General features: G+C 37.3%; 1 protein-coding gene across 3 annotated transcripts; it reads right to left on the bottom strand.

Annotated features, from left to right (window-relative positions):
* Nucleotides 1-1,439: 1,439 nt before the first annotated feature.
* On the bottom strand, nt 1,440-24,700 carry LOC120144275 (xanthine dehydrogenase 1-like). 3 transcript variants are annotated; one of them, XM_039158381.1, is made up of 15 exons: nt 24,682-24,700; nt 24,364-24,526; nt 22,830-22,929; nt 22,631-22,739; nt 20,690-22,195; nt 20,086-20,328; nt 19,491-19,805; nt 18,239-18,478; nt 17,692-17,976; nt 17,379-17,600; nt 3,983-4,144; nt 3,279-3,413; nt 2,745-2,981; nt 2,071-2,244; nt 1,440-1,862 (listed from the first exon to the last, which is right to left on the bottom strand). In XM_039158381.1, exons 2-15 carry the CDS (start codon nt 24,497-24,499, stop codon nt 1,620-1,622), a joined length of 4,107 nt encoding a protein of 1,368 aa, XP_039014312.1. In that variant the 5' UTR covers nt 24,500-24,526; nt 24,682-24,700; the 3' UTR covers nt 1,440-1,619. The 3 variants fall into 3 exon arrangements, with proteins under 3 accessions (XP_039014312.1, XP_039014311.1, XP_039014313.1); XM_039158380.1 differs by having other exon boundaries at nt 24,653-24,686; XM_039158382.1 differs by lacking the exons at nt 22,631-22,739; nt 24,682-24,700 and having other exon boundaries at nt 24,364-24,395.
* Nucleotides 24,701-26,111: the final 1,411 nt, after the last annotated feature.

The raw sequence follows: 26,111 nt of genomic DNA, 5'->3' as shown, positions 1-26,111 counted from the left end.
CGCTACATTGTTGATTATCAAGCACAATGCCAAAACAATGCTAAGTGTTGCCAAATCTTGGCCATCTAGGGCAGAACAAGGCACTTGAAACTTCCACTACTTAGCACTTGAAACTTCCACTACTTTGCACTTGTATTCCATAATAATCAACGGTGAGTTTGATAGTTTTTATAGTGAAATCTCCAATATCCAAATGAATTTTAAAGGCTTAATATAAAAATAAGTGTCTAAATTATGTCTCGAAAAATATTTTAGTGTCTAAAGATTTTTTTGTTAAAAATAGTTGTCTAACGTTTTCTCTTTTATCATTTTAGGTACTCGGGCGTTAACGCCGTTAAAAATCTCCGTTAAGTGACATGTGTTACGTTCTGGTAATTTTGAGAATTTTTATTTAAAATAAAATAAAACCTTTTTTTTTTCAAATCTTAAAAATAATCTTAAAACTTTAATTTTAATCCCTTTGCCATCGTCGACCGCCACCAACGCCGTCAATCGGCCGAACACCCAACGACGTGTGACCGGCCAACCACCCATGATGAAAACCTCCATATTTTCGTAACCGGTCGAACAACAAATCTCCCTAAACCTATAAATTCCTAAACATAAATCCTTCATAACCCTAAAATGAAATCTTTCATTTACACCATTTTTGGGTGTTCGATCGGTTGCAAAAGTATGGGGATTTTGATCGTGGCTGGCTGGCCGGTCACACGTCATTGAGTTTTCAACCGATTAACGGTGGTGGTGGCAGTCGGTGGAGGCAATGAGATTAAATTAAAGTTTTAAAAGTTGTGTTTTTTTAAGCTTTGAAAAAAAATAATTTTTTAAATATATTTTTTATTTTAAAAAATGTCAAAATTACTAGAACGTGACACGTGTCACTTAACAAAAAATTTTAACAATAAACATCTAGACACTTAAAATGATAACGAAAAAAAATAATAGACATTTTTAACGAAAAAATTATTTAAGCGCTAAAACATTTTTTCAATCATAATTTAAGCACTTATTTCAGTATTAAGTCAATTTTAAAATAAGGTACGAAACTTGATTACCCTATTCCACCCATTAGTTTATTTCCATAAGATTGGTAATGAATGTGACACATATAGGACTACAAAGTAATATTTGTGTTCGATTTTAATTTTAAAAAAGTTCAAATGCAAATACAGATAAAATTACTTGAATTTGTATCACATAATACAAACAATATTTTCTTTACCACCAGGACCACTTAATTTTTTAAAAAAAATTGATATAATAAATTATATATTGATTATCTCTCAGTTATTTATATATTTTTGTTTAGGTAACTTCTGAACCAGTTCTCTCCTAGACCTTAATGTATTATTGATAACAGAAATTAACTACTTGTATTTGGTGTTAGGTAAATTCTGAACCAGTTCTCTCCTGGATCCTGTCAAAATGCAAACCGAGAGTTGTCAGTTTCTGGGTTTAAAATAACATTTAAGAGTGAAATCATCCTTTTGTTTGGCAAATAGGAGAGGGCCAAGGCTACTGATGTGTAGTGACAAGTAGATTGTTAAACTGAATCAATCCGTAAAATCATGGCATAATTGAAACTCTGCCTGCAATGGTACAGGCAATCCACGACCATCTCAAACACTAAGCTTTGGGTGGAAATCAGAGCTTGCAAATGGTGCTGTAAATACATCTAGGCACGCCATTCTGATTCGTTCTGGTGTTGCAGGATTATCGAGTGGAAACCACCCGGCATGACCCGTTTCTGCTCTGGCGGCTAAAATGGCGTCTTTGATGGCGAACAAAACAGATGAAGCCATAAAAAACGGAGGCTCGCCAACAGCTTTCGATGAATGAATGGCTTTTACATTTGGATTACCCTGCCCACCAGCACGCAAGCATATAAACAAAGACTTCAAATTATCTAGAACCAAAAGAACTACTTTCAAAATCAACTAATAGGTGGCAAAACACAAAGTTCCAGCTGCAACTGGAATAAGAAATGACCGTGCAACTACTGATATGAGGTTTGGAGAGAGAAAAAAAGATGATGCATCTTCAACGGAATATCGTTTAGAGAACCATTACCTTCAATAGAGAAACATTAAACTTGAAAGGAATATCGTTTAGAGACGGAATTTTGTAACTTCCAGGCCCGCATGTGTACAAGCAGCCAGATGGAATCCATTTATGAGATGCGTCGCCCCACTTAAGTTCTTCCAAGGCAACCCAACCAAGACCTTGGATAAATGCGCCTTCGACCTGCATTAAAAGACCAAATTACATATAGAAACATTAGCTTGTCGATAAGATAAAAAGTTAAGAATGGAGATTAATGACCTGTAACTAAACAAAAACAGGGGAAACAGCAGGTATGACTTTTATTTAGTAGACCTATCCCTTTTTTTTTTTACTCTGTTTTGAATCTTGTTTTAGAGATCATAACCCGAGATCACCACGTTTTTGTTAACCTTCTTTGGGAGAAACTTCATTATGGATTTTCTAATAAAGGGAAGCACAGAGAACACTATTCTCATTGCTTCCAAGTTCCATCCTTTCTGAACCATTAGTTCCTCTTGAAAACAATATTTGTAATATAACATTAACATTCAGAAACCCGGAACATTATATCTAAGCTGAAGTGATGTGCATATTATGGCTCGTTTCTTGCATATATCATCAAGGTGAACAGACATTTCAACTTGAAAAGTATAATTAAGTTCGAATGATCAGTCTAATTAGAAAGAAGCTAGGGAATGAACCTGGCCAACATCTATTGCAGGGTTGAGAGAATATCCTAGATCCATGAAAACATTTGCTGTTCTTGTGTGGAAATCTCCGGTCAATGTATCAATTTCAACCTCAGCGAATGCAGCCCCATAGGTGTAATAACTGAATGGCTTTCCTTTACCGGTGCTCCAATCAAAGCCAATATCAGGTGTGATATAAAATCCATGGGCAGAAAGGTCTATTCGCTCCAAGTAACATGCAGAGACCAGCTAGGTAAAATTAAAAGAAAAACAAAGCATGTCAGAAATATTGACTTGCATTTCTTCACTAAACAAACATCAACTATTGACTAGCACAAACAGTTCTAGTCTAACCTCCGATCTTAAAAACTATTTAATCAGCTAAATTATCAACTTCGACTGCAACCTTCAATAAAGGTTTACCACTATTCAATGGGAGAAGGTTGGGAAGAAAAAGTGTTCTAAGGAAAAGAAATTATTCTTTAAAATAGTAGTGTAGACAATAGTATGCAGTAATTAATATGCAAATTACAGAAGAAATAATACCTCAGCAAATGAACTAAAATTACACTGAGAAGCAATTGGTTCCATCCGTGCCTTAATCTGCTCACATGCATCCAAAGCTGCAGCTGCATACATATCAGAACTAGCAGAAGCTGCTGTCGGTGAAGCATTAGGAACCTAAACAGCAGAAGACAGATGCAACATGGAATTAGAAAATAGGTTATTATGGAAGTGGTCTTTTAATTTTCACCAGATGGATGACTAAACATAAACAGAAGACGGATACAATTCTTGACTTGAGAAAATCTTTTATGGACTTGCTACGATTAGTGATGTGCAAGCTTTATTTTGCAAGATCAGTTTGTTAGATTAGTTAGTAACCCACGTTTATATATCGTTTCATGTTTCAATAATAAAATTTTATGGTGCAATTAATGTTTTTATCATCAATTTCTACTCGACACCCTTGACCTCTGCTAAAATACATCTGTGATTTTGACAGTCACCTACACATAATAAGTAAGATTTATAAATATAATTAGATTCAGTCTTTGTAACTTCTTATTCTATGGTTATGTTATCATCTAACTGAGGCCAAATACACATGAAAGGCTGACACTAAATTAAAAAGCTTTTGAAGACAGCTAATGATAATAAAACAATGTTTCCATCAAATAGGTAGAAAATAGTAATTCAGGTAAAATATGAAAAGAAAGAATTGCCGAATTGCAATCTTAGCTTTCTACCTTGTCAGTACTTGTCTCTGATATAAAGACTGAACTGAGAGGGATATTGAAGGCAGATGCTGCAACTTGAGCAACTTTTGTATGTAAACCTTGCCCCATCTCAACACCACCGTGTGTAACTAAAACAGTACCGTCAGTGTAGACATTAACAAGTGCTCCCGCCTACAGTGATTGAAAAGATATTTAAAAAAACGGTCATTGAGAGAAACACGATTATGAATGAAATACAGTGATAGAGAAAACTTCCATTTTTTTTTTGATAAGAATAGTAGGCCTCATTAAAAACCTCCCTCATAGTTGCATCTTTAAAAGAGGCAACTAACGAAGGAGGAAAAGAGTACCCCAATTTATTAATAACCCAACTTACATAAGATTACAGAATACAAAACACCACCAGAAAAAACAACAAAACCAAATACTACTAAAACCTATCAACCAATCCCCTCCTTGGCTAATTTGTCAGCCTCCCAATTACAAGACCTAGGAATCTGCCTAACCAGAATATCTCTAGCAGAAACTAAAGCCCCAATCTCCCCAACCAGAGAACTAAAGAACGACGGGGCAGCTACAGTCCTCGAAATCCAATCCGCTGCTTTTTTGCAATTAGTCTCTAAAATTAGTCTTCCCTTCAAGACCCATTCAGAAGAGAGGAATAAATCAATACCTTGTTTAATAGCTTTCAATTCACCAAACACGGGAGGGCCTGGTTCCGTAGCAGTAGAAAAGGAAATTAAAGTAGAGCCATATGAATCTTTCAACAATCCACCAATTCCACCCTGCAGACCATCACTTCTAACCGCCCCATCCACATTGAATTTATAAAAGTATGGTGGAGGTGGAACCCAGCACTGATCCTTCTGCTTGTATAAAGGCTTAACTGAAAACCTATCTGCCAACACAGGATCCCCTATTAGAAGATCAACCTGAATATTTGCCGTAGGAAATTTAGCTAAGAACCATTTGGCCAGCCTGAACCTGCAAATGAAGAACAGCAAAGAACTATCCACAATCCAGTTATCAAACACCACTGAGTTTCTCGCCTTCCATAACGACCACAACACCACTCCCGGGATAAAATTCTAAAGACGGAAAAACTTGTTCCGAATAAATCTTGTTTATTTCTGCTGAATATGGCTGACTTAAATAGAGTTTACAATGTAACAACTTTACATAAAAAGATACATAAAATTAGCAACAGAATAAAAATGATTCTATCTAATAACTAATAGAATAAAAATGATTCTATCTAATAACTAATAGAATAAAAAACTGATTCTATCTAATTAAAAATGATCCTATCTAATAACTAATAGAATAAAAACTGATTCTATCTAATTAAAAACTGATCCTATCTAATATTTAATTTAGATATTCTCGACACAATAGATATCGATCATTCCCAGATTGGACAGAAATCCTTCGAACATCGTAGTAAACAGTTTCTTGGTGAGAATATCGGCGAGCTGCTCTGATGATGGAACAAACGGTATGCAGATATCGCCATTTTCCAGCCTCTCCTTGATGAAATGTCGATCTATTTCGACATGTTTAGTCCTGTCATGCTGTACAGGATTCTGAGCAATACTGATTGCCGATTTGTTGTCGCAATACAACTTCATCGGTTTATCTCCTTCAACCTTCAGCTCCTCCAAGATCCTCCTAAGCCATAACAACTCACATACTCCTTGCGCCATGGCTCTGAACTCGGCCTCCGCACTGCTTCTAGAGACAACTGGTTGCTTCTTGCTCCTCCAAGTAACTAAGTTGCCCCAGACAAAGGAGCAATAACCGGTAGTAGATCTTCTGTCTGTAGAACTTCCGCCCCAATCAGCATCAGTGAAGATCTCCACTCTTCGACTTCCATTCTTCGAAACATGATTCCTTTACCAGGACTCCCTTTCAAGTAATGAAGAATCCGGTAAACAGCCTTGGAGTGTTTTTCTGAGGGACAATGCATGAACTGACTAACCAAGCTCACAGCAAATGCAATATCTGGTCTCGTATGAGCCAAATAAATCAGTTTCCCCACCAGCTTCTGATACCGATTCTTGTCCACAGGCTCAGCACCATCTTCTTTTTCGAGTTTTTGATTCGGATCAATAGGAGTCGCCACTGGTTTACATCCGAGTAATCCGGTCTCTTTCAAGATATCGAGGACATATTTCCTTTGCGAGATAATTATACCTTTTGAGGATCTAGCCACCTCCATTCCAAGGAAATATTTGAGTTGTCCTAGATCCTTGACTTCAAACTGGTTGGATAAGAAGTTCTTCAACGACTCCAACTCTATTGTGTCATCTCCTGTCATAACAATGTCATCTACATACACAATTAAAATAGCAATTTTACCATTATTGTGTTTGTAGAACATAGTATGATCAGACTGGGCCTGAGTGTAACCATGTTGTTTCACAGCTCTCGTGAATCTCTCGAACCAGGCTCTCGGAGATTGTTTCAATCCATAAATGGATTTCTTTAGCTTGCAGACCCTGCCATCCTTCTTCAATTCATCAAAGCCTGGAGGAACTTCCATAAACACCTCTTCCTCTAGCTTACCGTTTAGGAACGCATTCTTCACATCAAACTGTCTGAGAGTCCAATCAAGATTGGCGGCTAGTGAGAGTAGGACACGTACGATGTTTAGTTTGGCCACAGGTGCGAAGGTCTCCTCGTAGTCAAGGCCGTATGTCTGAGTGAAGCCTCGTGCTACGAGTCTTGCCTTGTATCTCTCGACCGAGCCATCTGCATGGTATTTGATAGTGAACACCCACTTGCTGCCTACAGATCGTTTCCCCTCAGGTAAAGGAGTTAGATCCCACGTGTCATTCTTCTTCAGGGCCTTTAACTCCTCAAAAACTGCCTCTCTCCATCTCGGAACTTCTAGAGCTTCATGTATCGACTTAGGTAGTGCATCATCCACAATCCTAGTGGAAAAAGCTTTGAAATCTGGAGAGAGTTTATTATAAGATAAGAAATTGGATATTGGATGTTTTGTGGTATATGATCTAACACCTTTGCGCAAGGCTGGGTTCACAGAATTCTGTAGAAGGCTCTAAATTTGGAGAAGAAATAGGAGAAAGAGAAGTCGTACCTTGGACCGTAGTCGAGTCTGATGGTTGGCATACCTTGGGGGCCGGTGGAACATTACTTGGTCGAGTCATCCGTCTAGAATAAACACGAAGTTCAGTAGGTGGTTCCAAGTTGGTTTCTACCTGAGTGTCACGAGGTTGTGAATTTATAGGTTGTGAAATCCTAGGATTAATTACGGAAATATGAATTGGTTCCACTGAGATATTTACAACCGATTTTGGCAGGGATGTTTGTTCCCAAAAACTCATTTCAGAGTCATTCTCCCCCGGAAGAGAGTTTTTGTCAAAAAAATGTTGTTTTTCAAAAAACGTGACATCCATACTCACATAATACTTCCCAGATTTAGGATCACAGCATTTATACCCTTTTTGTGTTGGTGAAAAACCTAGAAATATGCATTTATGTGCTCGGGGATCGAGTTTTCCTCTATTTTGGCCGTGTATATGAACAAAAGCAATGCAACCAAAAATTTTAGGTGTTAAATCAGTGAAATATCTATTTTCAGGAAACATATTCTTTAGAGCTTGCAAAGGAGTAATATAATTAAGAACTCTTGTAGGCATTCGATTTATCAAATAAGACGCTGTTAAGAGTGCTTCATTCCAAAAACGATTAGGAACATTCATAGCAAACAGTAAAGCCCTAGTCACCTCTAATAAATGCCTATTTTTTCTTTCAGCAACTCCATTTTGTTGGGGAGTATCAACGCATGAACTGTGATGAATAATTCCTTTTTGTTTCAAAAAATCACCTAAGATTGCATTAAAATATTCTCAACCATTATCGGTTCTAAGAACTTGAATATTTGCTTGAAACTGAGTATTGATCAGTGAGTGAAAATTTTTGAAAACACTTGTTGCCTCCGATTTTTCTTTTAGTAAATAAATCCACGCGACTCTAGTGTGATCATCAATGAATGTGATGAACCATCTAGATCCTGAGGCTGTTTTTACTCGTGAAGGGCCCCAAATATCACTATGCACAAGAGAAAAAGGTTTTGATGGCATATACTTTAAAGATGGATAAACAGATCTATGATGTTTTGCCAATTCACAAGCTTTACACTGAAAAGAAAAACCGTCCTTTTTTTTGAAAAGATTTGGAAACAAATATTTCAAGTAATTAAAACTAGGATGGCCTAACCTATAATGCCACAACATTATTTCATTCTCACAAGACAAGGTAGTAAAGCATCTCGGTTTCTGAACTTGTTTATCTGAAGGATTGTCCGTGACCAAGTGATAGAGTCCATCAACCTCCTTAGCATTGCCAATCATCTTCCCCGAACAAGGGTCCTGAAATTCAAATCCAGCAAATGTTATTGTAGCAATGCATTTGCAATCATGGATAATACGATTAACAGAGATGAGATTGCAAGAGAGCTTTGGGACATGTAGGACATTTAGTAATGTGAGAGATGGAGAAATAATGATAGAGCATTTTCCAGCTATAGAGGTTAGGGAGCCATCAGCAATTTTTACCTTCAGATTACCAGATAAAGGAAAATAAGATGAGAATATGGAGGAATTACCGGTCATGTGATCTGTTGCCCCTGAATCTATGATCCAAGGGTTTGATTTAGAACCGGCTATGAAAGCTATAGGATATGTACCTTTCTGGGCTAATGATGAAGAGGCAATATAAGATGATGGGTTAGGAGTGTTGGATATGGAATGAGAACTCATTAGTTGATACAATTGCTCTAGCTGTTCTTTGCTGAAGGCAGACAGTTCTGAGACAGGTTTCGGCTCTTTAGAAGCATCTTCAGATGAGGCATGGAATCCCTTTGAATTACGAGAATTTCGATTGGCTGAAAAATTCTCAGCTGGCTTCCCGTGTAGCTTCCAACACTTGGCTTTAGTGTGTCCCGGCTTGTTGCAGTGCTCGTAGATTGGCCGATCTCTGTCGTTCCGACGATCGTTGCGACGTGGTGGCTGACCCGAGAATAAGGCAGAAGACTCGGTGCGATTTGGTGAGTGGCCTCCAAGCATGACTGTCCGCCGGGCTCTCCTCTCGTCTGACTTCGGAGAAGACTTCTCTTGTGCTTGGTAGTGGTTCACGACCAAGAATGCGCCCTCTGACTTCATCCAATTCCTTGTTAAGGCCGACAAGGAATTCGAAGACGCGTTCTTTTTCCACCATCTTCTGGAATAGAGCCCTGTCCTTAGCACAACTCCATTCGTAGTCGCTGAACATGTCAACCTCTTGCCACAAGGTCTTGAGTTCAGTGTAGTATTGAGTGACAGTTTTTTCTCCTTGTTTTAGCCTCCATAACCGAGTTTTTAGTTCAAACTATTGTCCTGCGTTCCCGAGATCAGAATAGGTCTCGTTCACAGCATTCCAAATGTCATGAGCAGTAGGTAGGAAGAGATAAGTTCTCCCTACACTCGGATCCATGGAATTTATGAGCCAAGACATAATCATCGAGTTTTCTGCCTCCCATCTTTCAGATTCTTCATCTTCTTCGGCAGGTTTCGTAGTGGTACCTGAGAGATAGCCGAATTTTCCACGACCACGAATAAACAGTTTCACAGATTGTGACCACTGTAAGAAATTATTTCCATTCAACTTGTGAGAAGTGATGGATATGTTTTGGAAGGATTCAGTGTTTAGGGTGATTGAAGGTGAGCGAGTAGAACTCATAGAGTCGATACCAGAGGTATCATCGTAGGGTTTGGCCATTTTGGCTCTGACACCATAAAGGCGGAAAAACTTGTTCCGAATAAATCTTGTTTATTTCTGCTGAATATGGCTGACTTAAATAGAGTTTACAATGTAACAACTTTACACAAAAAGATGCATAAAATTAGCAACAGAATAAAAATTATTCTATCTAATAACTAATAGAATAAAAAAACTGATTCTATCTAATTAAAAATGATCCTATCTAATAACTAATAGAATAAAAACTGATTCTATCTAATTAAAAACTGATCCTATCTAATATTTAATTTAGATATTCTCGACAAATTCCATATAGTAGATGACGGCCTTAGAAAGGACCAAGAGGCTAGTAAAGACCTGGGATCATTAGGCAGAACTATAGACAGCTCCCATAACCTAACGAACCTATTCCACAAATCCCAAGCAACAGGATAAAGTAGAAAAAGATGTTGAATTGTTTCATCCTCTTTATGACAAAGAGGGCACAGTAGAACATCCAATGAAATGCCACTTTTCTTCAAATCCACTCTAACAACTAATTTTAGGTGAGATAACTGCCATAGGAATGTCTCGACTTTTTGAGGTGCCAAACCAGACTAAACCCACTTGTTCCACTGAAAAGTCCCCCCTGAACAACTCGATAAAGCTGCTCTACATGCTTTAACCGAGAAAATGCCATCACCCTTCCCTGACCAAGACAGAAAATCATCAACAGAACCCTTCAGATCAATATTATCAATCAACGACATTAAGGAAATCCACTGGTCTAATTCTCATTCGCATAAATTCCACCTAAGTTGAATATTCCAAACCCAACGACCGTTTACATAACAACCAAAATCCGCAGCTCTGCCCCGATTATTGTTCGATAAGGCAAAGATCCTAGGGAACTAATTTTTTAAGGTAGAATTATTTACCCAAATATCATTCCAGAAATCAATTGATCTTCCATTCCCACTTGTATCTTCGAATTAGACCTCATACAGTCCCCTATATCATCATTTTTCTCATAATTCTTCACAATTCCTCTCCAAATCCACGAATCTTGCGGATTAACAGCCTCATTAACCGATAAAGATAAGATAGAGGTATTGTGTTTGCAGCAAATCATCTTCTTCCACTGTGAGTCTTTTTCATTCGCAAACTTCCAAACCCACTTCCCAAGTAACACTCTATTCACCATAGTCACATCCAAAACTCCCAATCCGCCATTCTCATAGGGTTGACACACCGTTTTCCAATTAACCCAATGAATCCGTCTCTTATTGAAACTATCTCCCCAAAGGAAATTAGCCATCAAAGAGTTCAGCTTGTTGCTTACCTTAAGCGGAATTTTGAACATAGAGAGGAAGAAAATCGGCAATGAAGACATAACTGCCTTCACTAACACCAACCTTTCTGCCATCGATAAAGTAGAAACTTTCCAGCCAGCTAATTTGTTGTTAAACTTCTGGATTACTGGTTCCCACAGCAGCTCGGAATTTTTGCTAGTACCTATCAGTAGACCGAGGTACGTCATAGGGAGAACCCCCACCCCACAGCCTACAGCGAAGGCCCAATCCTTAAGAATATTCTCATCCAAATTGACACCAAACAGCTTGCTCTTGGATAAATTAAGATGCAGCCCTGACATAAGACTGAAAACTCTCAAGACTCTTCTAATATTAAGGATCTGAGTAGGTGAATCCCTGCAGAATAATATTAGATCATCTGCAAACTGCAAATGAGATAAACGGAATGGATTTTCCTCCTTATCGACACTAAACCCTTCAAACAGACCACAATCCATAGCCTTAACAAGCATTAAATTTAGTAATTCCCCTACTAAATTAAACAGCAGAGGAGACAAACTGCATCCTTGTCTCAGCCCTTAGCCCATATTAAATTCTGCTGTAGGAGAGTCATTCACAAGAACCGAGATAGAGACAGAAGAGATTCACAAATTAATCCAAGAAATCCACCCATCTCCAAACTGTGAAGGACTCACGATAGCTGTAATGACTGAGCTCAACCTTCTAGAAAGCACTTTGGAAATAATTTTATACAGACTGCCTACAAGGCTTATAGGTCAATAATCTTCAATAACTTCCGAATTGAAGACCTTAAGGATCAACATAATGAACGCATGATTGACCCCATGTTCCCAATTCCTTCCACTATGAAAGTCGTCAACAAATTTCATAATGTGCTCCTTCAAAATTGGCCAGAACTTTTTAAAAAAACCCATCGTGTAGCCGTCTGGACCCGTTGCTTTAGCGCTACCCGACTGAAAAACTGCCTCCCACACTTCCTGTTCAACAAATTTCCCTTCAAGAAACTTCATTTGATCAACTGTCAATTTAGCAAAATTGAGATTTATTTCGTCCACCTCTAAAGTAGATTTAGAGTTATAGTTGACCTTGAAATATTCATAAATAGAGCATTTCAACTGCTCCGGGTCTGTAACAACAACATCAGCCACCTTCAGAACTGAAATGGAGTTGAATCTATTTCTATTAAGCACACACAAGTGAAAAAACTTAGTATTCCTATCCCCATCATTAATCCACTTCGCTCTCTTGACTTTTGAAACCAAACACTCTCCTCCTTCCTATGTAAATTCCACAATTCCTTCCTCGACAGAACTAGAATATCCCTTTCTTGACTAGAGATACCCCCATCTTGTGACTTCAACTCCAGGCCATTAATTTTGGCTTCCAGTTCTGCAATAGCTTCCGAAAACCCCCTCTGGTTTCTGTTTGGCCAGGACCGAATAGCCTTCTTAGTTCCTTTTAGAACGGAGAACAACCTCCTACAACCATTATCATACCTAACATTTAATAAGGAGTTTTCAACCAACCCAGAGAAACCATCCTCCTCTAGCAAATAGTTAAAAAACGAAACGGCTTAGGACCCCAATTATTGCATTCTATCAACATCATTGGATTGTGATCCGAGAGTGATTTAGGAAGCATATTTTGAATCACCTTAGGGAATTTGCTTAAAAAGGAACTACTAAACAAAAATCTGTCCAGCCTAACCCAAGTGGGGAACTCTCTATTATTACACCAAGTGAATCTCCCCCCTGCTAACGGCAAATCCATCAAATTAAGGTTCTGTAAAAAAGACCAAAACAACTCCATGGAGTGTCAGTTTTGAGTAAAACCATACTTCTCCTCAGTAACCAAATAAGCATTGAAATCCCCCCTAAACAAACAGGAACACTTATACTTTGCACGAAGCTCAGCAAATCCCTAAAAAACACCTCTTTGTCTGCCTCTACTGAAGGACCACACACGTTAATTAGAACACACTCAAAATTATTCCTCTTGAACTTCCCAGATAAAGCCATAAATCTTCTATGAACAAATTATGTGTTTACCGTAAACAAATCATCATTCCACAAACACATCAAGCCACCTGCAGAACCTTTAGCTGGAGAAAAACTACCACCACACAGCAAATTACCCCCGAGCTTCCTCCTTAATCCACTCCGACAAACATTCAGTTTAGTTTCCTAAAGAAACAGGAGAACCGGCTTTTCTCTGTTCACAAGTCCAGCCACAACTCTGGTTTTCTCTCTTTTCCCTAACCCCCTAACGTTCCAAGATATAATTTTTAAATTGGACATTTAAAATAAATACCAACAAAAAACACCACAGTCCAACCAAAGGGAACCGTCAAAAACCGTCTCCAGGCCCCTTCATCCTCATCCTGAAAATCGCTTCTTCAAAAGTCTGTTGCCCCCCTTTGAAAGAAATACCCAGCATGTCACAAACCTCCCTCGTAGCGGCTGCTTTGATCCTAGCTTGAACTGACTCTTGCGACATCTGAGAGGTCACCCTGTCATGATCCAAAGAATCCCTGACCAAGCTCTTAATCACCCTACTATAAACTCTATCATAAAAGCTTATATCCACTTCACCCTCCGAGCAGTCACTACCCGAATGACAAGTTGCAATTCTCAGCCTTCTCCGATTAGAATTTAGTTTTGACCTGGAGCGAGCCTGACCTGAATGCGCTGAAGAAGCCAACTTGATCTCCTTTGCTACCTTTAAACCCTTTCTAATAGAACCAGAAGTGGATCCATCATCAACCACCAGAAATCGTTCCCTAACACACGAATTTGAGAGACTACCCTCCTTAAGGGTACACAAGTAAGCCTCCAAAACCTGCTTCATCTTCTTTGACCCAAACGGTTGATCAACAGGAACACAATCCCTTTGTATACTTAAAAGTCCTAAAGCCTTCTCCCCTTGAATACTTCTCTGCCCAACAGACTGCTCAGAACCCGAATCGACCCCCTTAAACCAATTTTACACAGCAAACAAATATTGCTCCTTTTTTTTTTTGATAGAAGTTGGAGGTCTCATTAAAAACTCCCTTCTTATTCGTTCACATACTAAGAAGTATGTTAACGAACATTGGAAGGAAGAAAAGAGTACCTCAAATTATATTAATAACAATACCCAATACAAAAGATTATACGAAATATCCTCCTATGGTGATAAACACCATTACAACAAACACCTTAACCTCATATAACCTCAACCAAAGTCGCAATCTAAACACCTTATTTCTAATTACACCTCCAGTAATAGAATTTAAACAATGCAACAGAACATAAAACAAAATAAAAGCAACACCTGCAACCATATAAACTAAATTAAACCACAAATAGAAAGGCAAAATCTAATTAGATTCGTCTTCTTCAGGAGCCCACGAGTTTGGCTTGAATGAAGGCTCTATCTCATGCACCATGATCTTGAAGAAGTTGTCACCCACCTTCAATTCCAACGTCGCATCAATTCTCACACCAGCCTTTGCTAGGACTTGAATTTTTGCCCGATCAAAGGATGATGGTGACTGACAGCTTTCGTCGATTGCTAGTAATTGACCCCAACTATCAGCAATGTTCTTGAAAGTATCCCAATTCCATGCGTGAAACGGAACACCCTCGCAAACTAACCATACTCGGCGACACTCCAATACCAAACTCTCTGACCAAGCTTCGACTATAGAGAACCACTCTGCGAGAGTCTCTGATTTATCGTTCTTCACACTTCTCAAAGAAGCAGAATCTTCGAAAATCATTAATACCGCATTTCCAGCAGCTCTCATTAAGGAGAAGCCAGTGAGGCCCTTCGCATGCATTTGTCTAGCGAGATGACTGATTTTGTTGAAATTTTTACACCACCCCACTAGACAATAATTCAACACCTGAAGTTTTTCTTCATCAATAACACCTTCGACTTTATAATGCTTCTTCCTCGAATCATCTTCCATCCCAGACTTGTGGAGAACACCTGTGGAAGACTTTCTCCAATAGGATTGACGAGGTTTGAATTTAGCGAAAGAAACGCCAATTTTGCTGCCGTCGATATAAGAGCCATTCATTTTTGAGGTCGCTCTCCTTGCTTCTTCGATTGAAGCGAAGCGAATGAAACCAAAACGAACTCCTTTTGCATTTCTTTTATTTGGAATAAAAGCATCAATAACTCGACCATGGGAGCAAAAAAATGATCCAAGCCTCTTCCAATGGATATTCTCTGGTAAATTTTCAACAAATAATATGTAGCATCCATCGTGGACACCATCAACTGTTGACTTTTCGTCGCAACTCCCAGATTTAAAAGGCACATGAATACTTGGAGATGCTAAAGAGGCTGGATTTGGCAATGGCTATACTGGAGGAACAGGAGCATCAGAATTAGAAATAATACCTCTTTTAACAACAAGATTCTTCCTTGCCATCTCAATGTGCAAAAGGGACTTCAACTTAGAATCAAAAACCATTTTCTGGAGAGCATCCTTGGCAGCAACTGCAAAATCTGCATTTGAGAAGAGAGCGAAACCCTTAGGCTTTTCTCCTTTATAACTCAAATGAGAATCTTCAAAGCCTGGAAGCCATCTCAGAAGATTCTGCAGCTCTCTCTCTTTGACATCTACAGGCAGACCCATAATGAAGATGGTACGAACCTCCTCAAGATGAGAAGGGAGAGATGACAGAGAAAGCTCGTCTGCAGAGGATGAAGGAGTTTGGCCCTTCGATTTCTGCTGGACAGGAGGGAGGATTCCAGCACCCCGCATGAAGAAAACCGTTGAAGTAAAAACAACCCAGGGACTTGACGGAACTGTTCTGTTAGCGCCCGGCGATGGAAGCTGTGACTGCCGGCGATGGAGGCTGTGACTGCCGGCGAAAAAAGAAGGGAGTAGGTGATGAATAGAGTCCAACAGGTAGATATAGGACCTGAAGACAGATGAACTTCGTAGTTATCCCGACAAAAAACTAAAACACGAAAAACGCCATGGGTCTGGAAGATAGGAAAAAAATTGTAATGTTCGCAAGAAAAAGGCCAACCCAGCGGGAAGATGTACAGGCGAAGAGACGCTGGCAAAACAGAAACCAAGGCGTAAAGATCTTTGACGGAGAAGAAGATGCGTCGCCAACAACTGAAAGCCGAAGGTCCTCGTCCAAGATCCACTGAGTTGAAGGCTCACCCTAACGTAATGATGCCTAGAACCGAGATGATGGCGCCGAGACGAAAAAAACCTGGAAGATTTGGTGGTCAACAGCCACCGGATGTGGCGGCCGACGCGGTGACAAACGGCGGCGGTGGGTGGCGGACGGCGGCGGCGGACAACGAATGAATGTCGAAGGGGAGAATAAATTTCAAAAACGCCTGGGATATTTGAAATTTGAAAAACACCTAGGTTAGAGAGAAGCTAGATCTTCTCTCACTAACATGTGAACTTTTCCTTTATAACTGAACCAGATTCTTGCAACCATGCATCAGAATAATATTGCTCCTTTCATATTCCATGTATATGGTTTAACTTTTCGTTATTTTGTATAATGTTATATTTTTAAGCAGGAAAACTGTATTAATCTTGACAAGCAACAGAAATACATGCATGTGTACATCAGAAGAGATGGGATAAAGACTAATTTGTTCATTGTACACTAACCATATGCCTGAAATATCTAAAGTTGAAATCATGAATTTAGGACCCAAATGTATTTGATACCGTAAGCCTTTAAATTCTAGCATTCCATGTAAAACTAATCAAGTAATATAGAAGTTACAATAAACTTTGAGATGTTGCAGCATGCATAAATTCCTAGCTACATGTATTAAAGTGGTAATTAATTGGGATCACATAAATATAACAAAAGCCTCCGCCTACAGCCAATTGGTTCTAGGTTAGATGCCTATCTTAAAGTTTTAAAGCATGTAGAAAAATAGTTGAAACCAAGAGTGACTGACTAGAACAATCCATAGCAGCAGTGTCTGAAAGTTAGGAAAGTCATTTACTAGCTTAAAGTACCGTAAAACCAAAAAAGGATTATTGATTCATAATCCCCTAGAAACAGAAAATTAGGAGACAAGTGGTTGAGGGTAGAATTGTGAAGAATCAAGTAGCAGCAGATCTACTCATCGCTCATACAAGGATAAACTAATATATTAGAAAGAGGCTGAAAATGTGCTTTACTTCCCCCATCTACTGCTTCTCCCTGCTATGCACTAGTGGCAGAGAAACTACATGTGCATGTATTATTCCTAAGAAGATATCAATAAAACAAATATAGCCCGGGAAAACATTTGCAGATACAAAATCCCTACATAAAGACAACCCTAAATAAATAGTTTCTGATGTTTACCTGATTCATGAACTTAGTTGTAAATGATATGCCAAATTTTGTTGGAATCATAGCAATACCACGCTTCTTCCACCGATTTTGAAGATTAAATTCATCAACTTCTTCTCGAACCTTCAAAAACTCGCAAGATACTTTCAGCTCATTCCAGACCTGAGACAAAGTACAGTGTTCTAATTGTTGACCATAATGCGTTATTGATCCTTCACCTTGGAAGTTAATCTCCTGATACAATATCCAATAATGAGTCATAATATCGCATTTTTTAGTTGTGGCATAATTAAGGGTAATAAAGTAACATAAATATAAAACTTACCCTAATCTCCTCTGGACTCTTTTTAAGTTCTAAAGCAATTCTTTGAATCCAATTCTCAACTATAAGCATACCTTGAGGACCACCAAATCCTCGGAATGCGGTGTTACTAGGAAAATTAGTGAAGCAGACACTTCCAAAAATTCTGACATTCGGTATCTCATAGACATTGTCTGAGTGAAACATAGCACGCTCAAGTACCGCTAGGGACAGATCCAACGAATTTCCAGCATTATTGTAGATTTGGAGATCCAAAGCCAGCACTTCTCCCTTATTTGTAAATCCAACCTAGATGAAGTAATTTTATTCTACCGTTATGCTATTCGGTCATAAAAAAAAGGCTCAGAAATATGAAAATAAAATGAGTCAACTGATCAAAGTCAGCTGGGTCATAAAATTGATGTTAAAAACAACTGTAATCTATTCAAAGATGCTCAGCCATAAGGCTTTGTCCCTTCTTATATTCACAATTAAAAGATTTAGAAAAAAAACAATATTTAAATATTTCCCTAGATTGATCCATCATGTTATTCCACTTAGTAGTCAATACCTTGTACTTCCCAAGAAAGCTGTGGCGCTGCCCCGATGTAATCATGTCTATATCTCTATCCAGTGTTAATTTCACTGGCCTATTCATCAGATAAGATGGCACAGCAGCAGCAGCAGCAATGAAAGCTGATCTAGTCTCCTTTCCACCGAATCCACCACCGATCCGTTTAGTTTTACAAACTACTTTAGACATAGGAAGACCAAGAACATGAGAAACATATTTCTGGTGCTTTTGAGGAGCCTACACATAAACAATGACAAAATTACACTATCTCCCAAATTATAATAAAATGGTATAGAGAGAAGACACAAGATAAAGCATTTATCCAAAAAGAGACAATTAACAAAGCATCCTACTTACCTTTTAGGTTAACAGTTTTATAGTAAATTTGTTAAATATAACTATAAACAATGAAAATACGAGCAAAACATATATAATCATAATGAACACAACTGGGAAGAAAATACAAATACACATGGGAAAACTAAATAAGGCAAGCACATCAAAAGGGAAATAATTACAAGCCTGATAGCTGACAAAACACACTCAAATTAGGATTTGTATAAAACACGCCAATATATACATGACCTGAAATTTGGACATGCAAAATGCTAACCCTGTATTAGATCCTCTTTCCAAAGAGTTGCTACAGCAGTATGGCCTTTGGTTCAAGCATGGTTCTCAGATAACAACGTTGTTTTGAAACTCCAGAAGGCCTCTGAAGTCCGATGTCATTCATAAGCATTCCTAGATTCTACAGAGTTTTATATCTTGAATTTATTGGTTCAAAAACATGTTGAGGAGAATTACCGGTTTTACAAGTCACTTGATATACACAACAGTGGCCACCAATATTACTGGGTATACAAATGCTGAGTGTTGAATAAAAGGTAGTGATCAATCAAAGATATCATGTATATAGATTGACGATTTGTCTCATAATTTAAAATGTCCTAACTACAGTATAGGCTATATAATAAGTCCTTTCTGAAATTTTAAACTATTATTTATCCACATTTCTCTATATCATTTCTAGCATATATGAATTCCAAGTATTTTCATCAAAAATAAAATAGCAGAACATTTCTAATAATCTAATTGATAACTAGCAAAAGTGGAATATTTAACTCTAAATAATTTGAGTTAAGAAAGAGACTATGTGTTTATCAATTTTTTATCTAATTGATAACTATCAAAGCAGAGCATATGAAAAAGAGAAATAAAAGTAATGAATAAGTTTTGGCATTCTTACTTGAGTGGAAGAAATCATATGAACTTCGTTACCACTGTCCATGGTCCAAACTAAGCTGCTTTGTGTCTCCAAGTAGAAGTGTTCTTGACCTCCCACTTGAACTTTCCCCTCTATGATCTTTTCACATTGATCTGATTGGAAACAGAGATCTACATCCCCTTTTCTCATGAACTTCTGTGAGTTGGGATGAAACCTTTTGGCACTGATTGCATCCTCTATTGACAAGATTGCTGGGAGCTCTTCATACTCCACATGAACTTTTCCAGCCGCTAGTTTAGCATTTTCATGGGTATCAGCCACCACAATTCCTATAACCTGTAAAAGTTATAAGAGAAGTTTCAATGCAATGTGTTTACAAAACATATCAAGGAATTCATTTGCCTCTCGCCAGATTAGTATGAGTTGATTATTGAAGTTCAGAATAAAAGGTTATCTCAAGTTTCCACCAGAATTGCATGGATGTCACATCTGATGCACCTCTAGCAATAGTTTCTCAAGCACGTAAAGGAACCTCTCTATGTCTTCTCAAGGTTTGCCAAGGACTGTCACTGAGAATTGTTTAACTAAATAAATTGTATTCGATAAGCTTTTTTACCTGCCCCACACAAGTGACAAATTCTGTAGCAAACAGCTCCTCATCCAAGACAACTGGTCCAATTTCATTACTACCAGGAACATCCTTGGCAAAGAAGATACCAGCAAATCCAGGTGAAGACTTGGCACCTGAATCATTGATGGATAATATTCGAGCATGGGGTTTTTTGCTCAAAACTAATGCTGCATGCAGACCATTAGGAGGCATTGGTGTGTCATCGGTATATTCTGCCTCTCCAGTAACCTGAACAACATGATACCATGAACACTATCATGAAGATAATCTTGGAGATAAAATTCAGTGAAAGACTAAGAATAAAAAAGCACTTAGTCAATATCTGTTAACAATTTAAGACCTAGTCAAAAGATGTACAACAGTGAGAAAGAGTATCATCCTATCCGTTACTAATGATGTGTCCAAGTAGCCTTATACAAAAAAAAAGAGAGATAAAAGGAACTGAACAGAAGGGTACAGATGTGAACAGTACCAAAATGACAGAAACTATCATAATTCTAAAAGCAAATGTAACCAGGACCCTTCATTTTGAACTCTCTACTTAAAACTACAAACCATAGTAAGGAGCATAGCTTGTGAATTTGCATACCTGAAGCCTGGATGCTAGATGAACCTCTGGTGAACCTACAGATGTTCCATGTTTTCTGATTTCATAGTCCTGACTTGCAACTGGTGATGGGCGGTGAAATGACTTTATGGCTGACAAATGTGATAATGGTACACTTTCCTTAAAGAATTTATTTCCCTCGATTTGATGTGAAACCCAAAGGAAAAATTTAAAGAAGAATCCAAGGGTCAAAGATCTTCGAAACTCCACCATCCCACCAGGAGCATCTTCCTTGAGCACAACATCAGTTTGTAAGACATTTAAAGCACCTTGTAGTACATCCCGGTTCCATTCCTTTCCAATTAAAAATTCTTTTGTTTTAATTGCACATAAAGAGAGAGGCGCCACCCCTCCATAAGCAACTGATGCATCTGAGACAACCCACTTTTCACCTTTCTCCTCCAAACAGACACGCATTCCAGCATTCACAATGGCAATATCGTCATCCCTTCTATGTGCCTGTTTAAACTCTTTGACATATTCAAAGGGCCTAGTCCATGGTAAGAATATTGACAGTAATATTTCATTACAAGTCAAATCCACTTTACGGTACCCAAGGAAGAAATTTTCTGCGGGAGTAGTTCTAATATTCCCATTGCAGTTGATGATTAGAAATTTTGCTCCAGCGGCCATCCAGAGTGGGTTTAAGTCTGAAATTGGACTAGCTGTACACACATTTCCCCCAACAGATGCAACATTTCTTATTTGTGTCCCAGCAAACCACTTTAACTGCTCAATGAAGGCCATGCATGCTGATGTTTCATGAGCAGGACGTTGAGTTACAACCTCTCTAAATAAATTCAAGAGGTCAGTCAGTCGTACTGCAGCACCTATCACTATTCCATCATCCTTAACATTTAAAATATTGAGCTCAGGAACATGTGCAACAGAGACCAAAACATGATATGGAATTCTCTTTAGCCTCATCTCGATACCAACTTCAGTGTTACCTACTAGCAATTTCACATTTGGGTATTTCTCCTTCAACTCAAGCACATCTTTAATTGTTAAGGGACGATACCATTTAAGGCCTCCCGGTCCACTCAAATTTAAAGGAGTTAATTTCCTTCGTAACAGCTCAGGGGGGAAAATAAGTTCTTTATCTGCATATGTGCTTCCATCTACCTCACTGTAAGATAAAGGTTTATACCTAGTACCATCAATAGATTGATCATTGGAGTCTACATCATGTACAGTTTTCGACCCACAGGAACATGGCTTACCTGTTGAAGGACAAATAAACTCACCTTCCTGAAGGCTAAGTGAAGATATATCTGCATATAATGCATCACTGGTTTTAGAGAAAACTCGAAATGAATCAACAATTGGTCTGTAACCAGTGCAACGACACAAGTTTCCAGCAAGAGATTCTTCAATTTGCTCTTCGGTAGGAGGTGTTTTGCTTGACCGCAACAATGCATACAATGACATGATAAATCCAGGAGTGCAAAATCCACATTGGGAGCCATGAGAACGTGCCAATGATTCCTGCAGAAATATATGAAAATCACAATGAAATGAAAAGTGGAACATTCTTTCCTATAAGGATTCTTGTTGGACTAAGTTTTAGGAAAAACAATGGAATTTAGAAGAGCCATCATCTTAGATTACGCTAATTAGACATCAGATGTTATAGGAAGATTCAAGTTTTATATATTGCCTGTATCATGCAAGAAGCAATCTTGATTACAAAAGAAAAGTTCAACTTTGATGAAAAATTGCACAGTGTACCCAAAACAGCAGATGAATAAGAAATATTCTCTCACATTTACCCCAAGCAATCAAAATACCGTTCACTTTTTCAACTATCATCTATAAGCCAGACAAATAAAATAGATTTCCTCACAAGAATTAAGAAATTGGTATAAATAGAATCAAATAAGGCACTACTAAGAGCAAGCCAACAGAACAAATGTATATTACTTGTATGGGGTGCAAGCCACGTTGGCGGTTACCGACTCCCTCCACTGTAATAATATGCATTCCTTCTACGGAATAAAGAGGAGTCAAGCATGCATTGACAGCATAATGCCTGGAATAAGTTTTGAAAGCATTTATCTTATACAGATGCTGAGAAATGGTGGAAAGCATTGGAAGAAAGAAGGCAGATGGAAAGACTCACATGCATTTCTTCATCTTTTTATCGTAATGAGAAACCATGACAGTGCAAGCCCCACAACCACCTTCACCGCAGCCAAGCTTTGTTCCTGTCAACCCAACGTCTTTACCAACAAAAAAGAACCTGATTAGTTTTTTGCTACTTTAATTTCAGGTTAAATGACATAAAAAAGGGAGAGAGAAAATGAATAAGATAAAACATAAACGAATAATTTATTAAGAAAGAACATCTTGAACATCCTATTCAAGAATCTAGTCCTTAAAAGCATTAAATGATGAATTAAACAGAATGTATATGTGTGTGTGCGTCACGCGAGGTCTCAGAGAAAATGATACACAATTGCGACCAAATAATTTCAACTTCATGTTGAATTTCAGGGTATTGCAAAATTGGGGAAAATGAAACTTAAGAAGAAACAAAATCAGAAAACACACAATCTATAAAACACATAATGTTAGCAGTAACAAGTAGACAAAGTTGACTCTCAAATGATATAGTTCCACAAAGAAAAGGAATTATGCCAACTAATTTAAGGTTCCAAAGTAAACTGTGTTCACAGTTTCTTAACATTGTAAAAGTTGAAATCTGGTCATATATATATCAAATTAAATAACCATTAAAATTCAGAACACTAAGTTATCTTCTCTGCCTAAAGAAAACAGAACATCTGTTAGAAGGTAATTTGCAAAATATCAGAAGCTTTAGATATGGCACGCAGAACATCAAGGAAAAGTAATATGAAAGTAATATGAACTTCAGTTATTTAGTTCGTCTATAGGAGCTTTAGATATGGCACGCAGAACATCAAGGAAAAGTAAAATGAACTTCAGTTATTTAGTTAGTCTATAGGTTAAGTGAAAGAATTTGGCAGTTAAAATGGTTACTTAAAGTCATATAAATAAGTTGTCCGTGCATTTTGTTGTTACAGAATGAAAGACCTCCTTGATCCGTAAAATATCAGCATGTTTTCTAGGATTTTTGTTCACCCCATGGTCTTGGTTACCAGCAACATTTCAGGAGCTTGATTTCTTATAAAAAATAAATTAGTAGGTTGATTAACTGGCTCTAAGCCCCAACCAATCTTATGATTAACTTTGCTTTAGGATATGTATGTAACCAGACTTAATTATGGTTTTATGAACTTCATCTTCTTCTCCTTTTTCCCCTTCCAATTCTCTCTATTTTCTTTGAAACTAACAACTCATGAAATGAGACAAAGTTCAATATCTCTTCTTCATCCGTTTGGACCCAAAACTTCCGAACTTAACGACCCTTATCCATTCCTTTTCCAGCATTTAAAAAAATTAAACAGAGTTCAATACCGAATAAAGCAATCCAACACCCGAAACTGATGGATTCTTACAGACCCAGAAATCTTAAGTTTAAATAAGATAATTAAAAAAACACCAAAACCATAAGTAAGCTTAACCCAAGCTTCACGTGAGCTGAGCTTGCAAGATTGAAGGGGGGGGGGGGGCTTTTCTGATTCTTTTCTCCGATACTACTTTCAAGAAAAATCAAACAAAATTATTACTACCTCTGAGGTACTCCAGTAAAGTCAAGTGAGCAAATCCATCAGGCAACACTTTGCGGACTCCATTAACGTATAAAATAGCCTCCTTCGGTTCCTTCGCAATCTGCTCCATTTCTTCTTCCTTCTTCAAAGAACCCATTTTGATAAGATTGTTCCTTTTGATTCTCTAAACAAAAAACCCAGAAACAGTATCTATCCAGGATCGGAAAACAAACTTGTGGGAGGGGAAATGAATCGGGTTTTCACATGCTCAATTGAAATGATTGATTGATGAAGGTCTAAAAGTACATACTTTATTCAGTTTATTGTAAAGAGACGTACTCTTTTAGATATATGTCTTGACGTCAGCTTCAACGGAGGAAGATTATGCATCTACCCATACGTCCCGAATGCATTCTATTTTAAGTTCTTTTGCAGCTCTTGTAAAACTTTTTGGTTAAACTACAACAATAGTCACTTAACTATTAGTAAATTTACGTTTTAGTTATAAGATTAAAAAACTACTTTTCTATCATTTGACTAGTCGAGTTTGATTATTTTATCATAATAATATACTTAACTTTTAATATTTATATATTTTATCAATTGATTCATAAATATAAAGAATGATTTTAAATATTTTTTAGACTGATCTTGATTATAAGAAAAATAACCTTCAAATTTTTCATTTCGTAAAAAATATTCTAAACATTTTATATATATTTTTATTTCATTTTTCAATAAGATAAATGTTTTAAATTTAAAAATTGTTTTCTGGATTAAAAAAATTGAATGTTCTGACCAATAGAGAGTGAAAGATAAAATTGTTCACGTAATGTTCTGAAAAAAATTTCTTACATTGAAATATAATACAGTACCACCTTAAAGATACCAAAAACACGACGCGTTTGATAAATTTTTCGAGAAATACAAATGAACTACCATGCATATTCCCCATACACCCTGTAAAATTGTTGTTTGTGACACTCTACTTAAAAGAATTATTAGGGTTATAATGGATGGAAAAATTATGCAGGCAAATTTGCCGAAGGTGAGGATAGAAATATCATTCATTATTTTAAAGCAAGGCATTAAAAAGACCTTTAAACGAGGGAAAAAATGAGTCAAAGATAAGCAGGGCTGCGTGGGATAGCGCTGAAAGATTGTCTAATTATTATAATAAACCAACAGTATTACGTCATCGTGTAATATGACTGTCTAATTAGTTTTTGGGTAAGTTACATAAATCATCACTCGATTTCCTTTCACTCTTATTTTGGTCACTAAAATTTAAAAAAATTCGAATTGCTCATATTTTAGTCACTCAATTGTTTATATATCTAACTATGTGCTGATTTTTTTTTTATTAATTTTTTGGAATAGAAATCATGTTTATCATTGTTGTTGATGACTGATATACTCAAAATTTTTAGATTGTTCTATTTTGATCCCATGAATCATAATTCGACCTTTGTTTTCACATGAATCCATTAATCTCAATCGAACCATAAATCTTAAACCATGATCAAACCATAAACCTCATAGCATATCTTCAATCATAAATCATATTTTTGTCCTTAACACTCTACTAATCGGATGAAGAATTCTAATGATGAGAATGTGGACACCGATAAGGAGAACAATATATCTTAAAATCGTGATAACATCATTTTTGATGTAAATTTACATGTCATAACATTGTTAATTACTTAACGATAAAGTAATCAAAATAGGAGCGATTCAAAAATTAAATAACTAAATTAAAAAATTAA

This window comes from Hibiscus syriacus, unplaced genomic scaffold (genome assembly GCF_006381635.1).
Source record: "Hibiscus syriacus cultivar Baekdansim isolate YM2019G1 unplaced genomic scaffold, ASM638163v2 tig00110885_pilon, whole genome shotgun sequence".
In the NCBI taxonomy this organism is placed as follows: domain Eukaryota; kingdom Viridiplantae; phylum Streptophyta; class Magnoliopsida; order Malvales; family Malvaceae; genus Hibiscus; species Hibiscus syriacus.
Note: the sequence above shows the minus strand (reverse complement) of the source record. Positions and strands in the feature narration are given on the sequence as shown.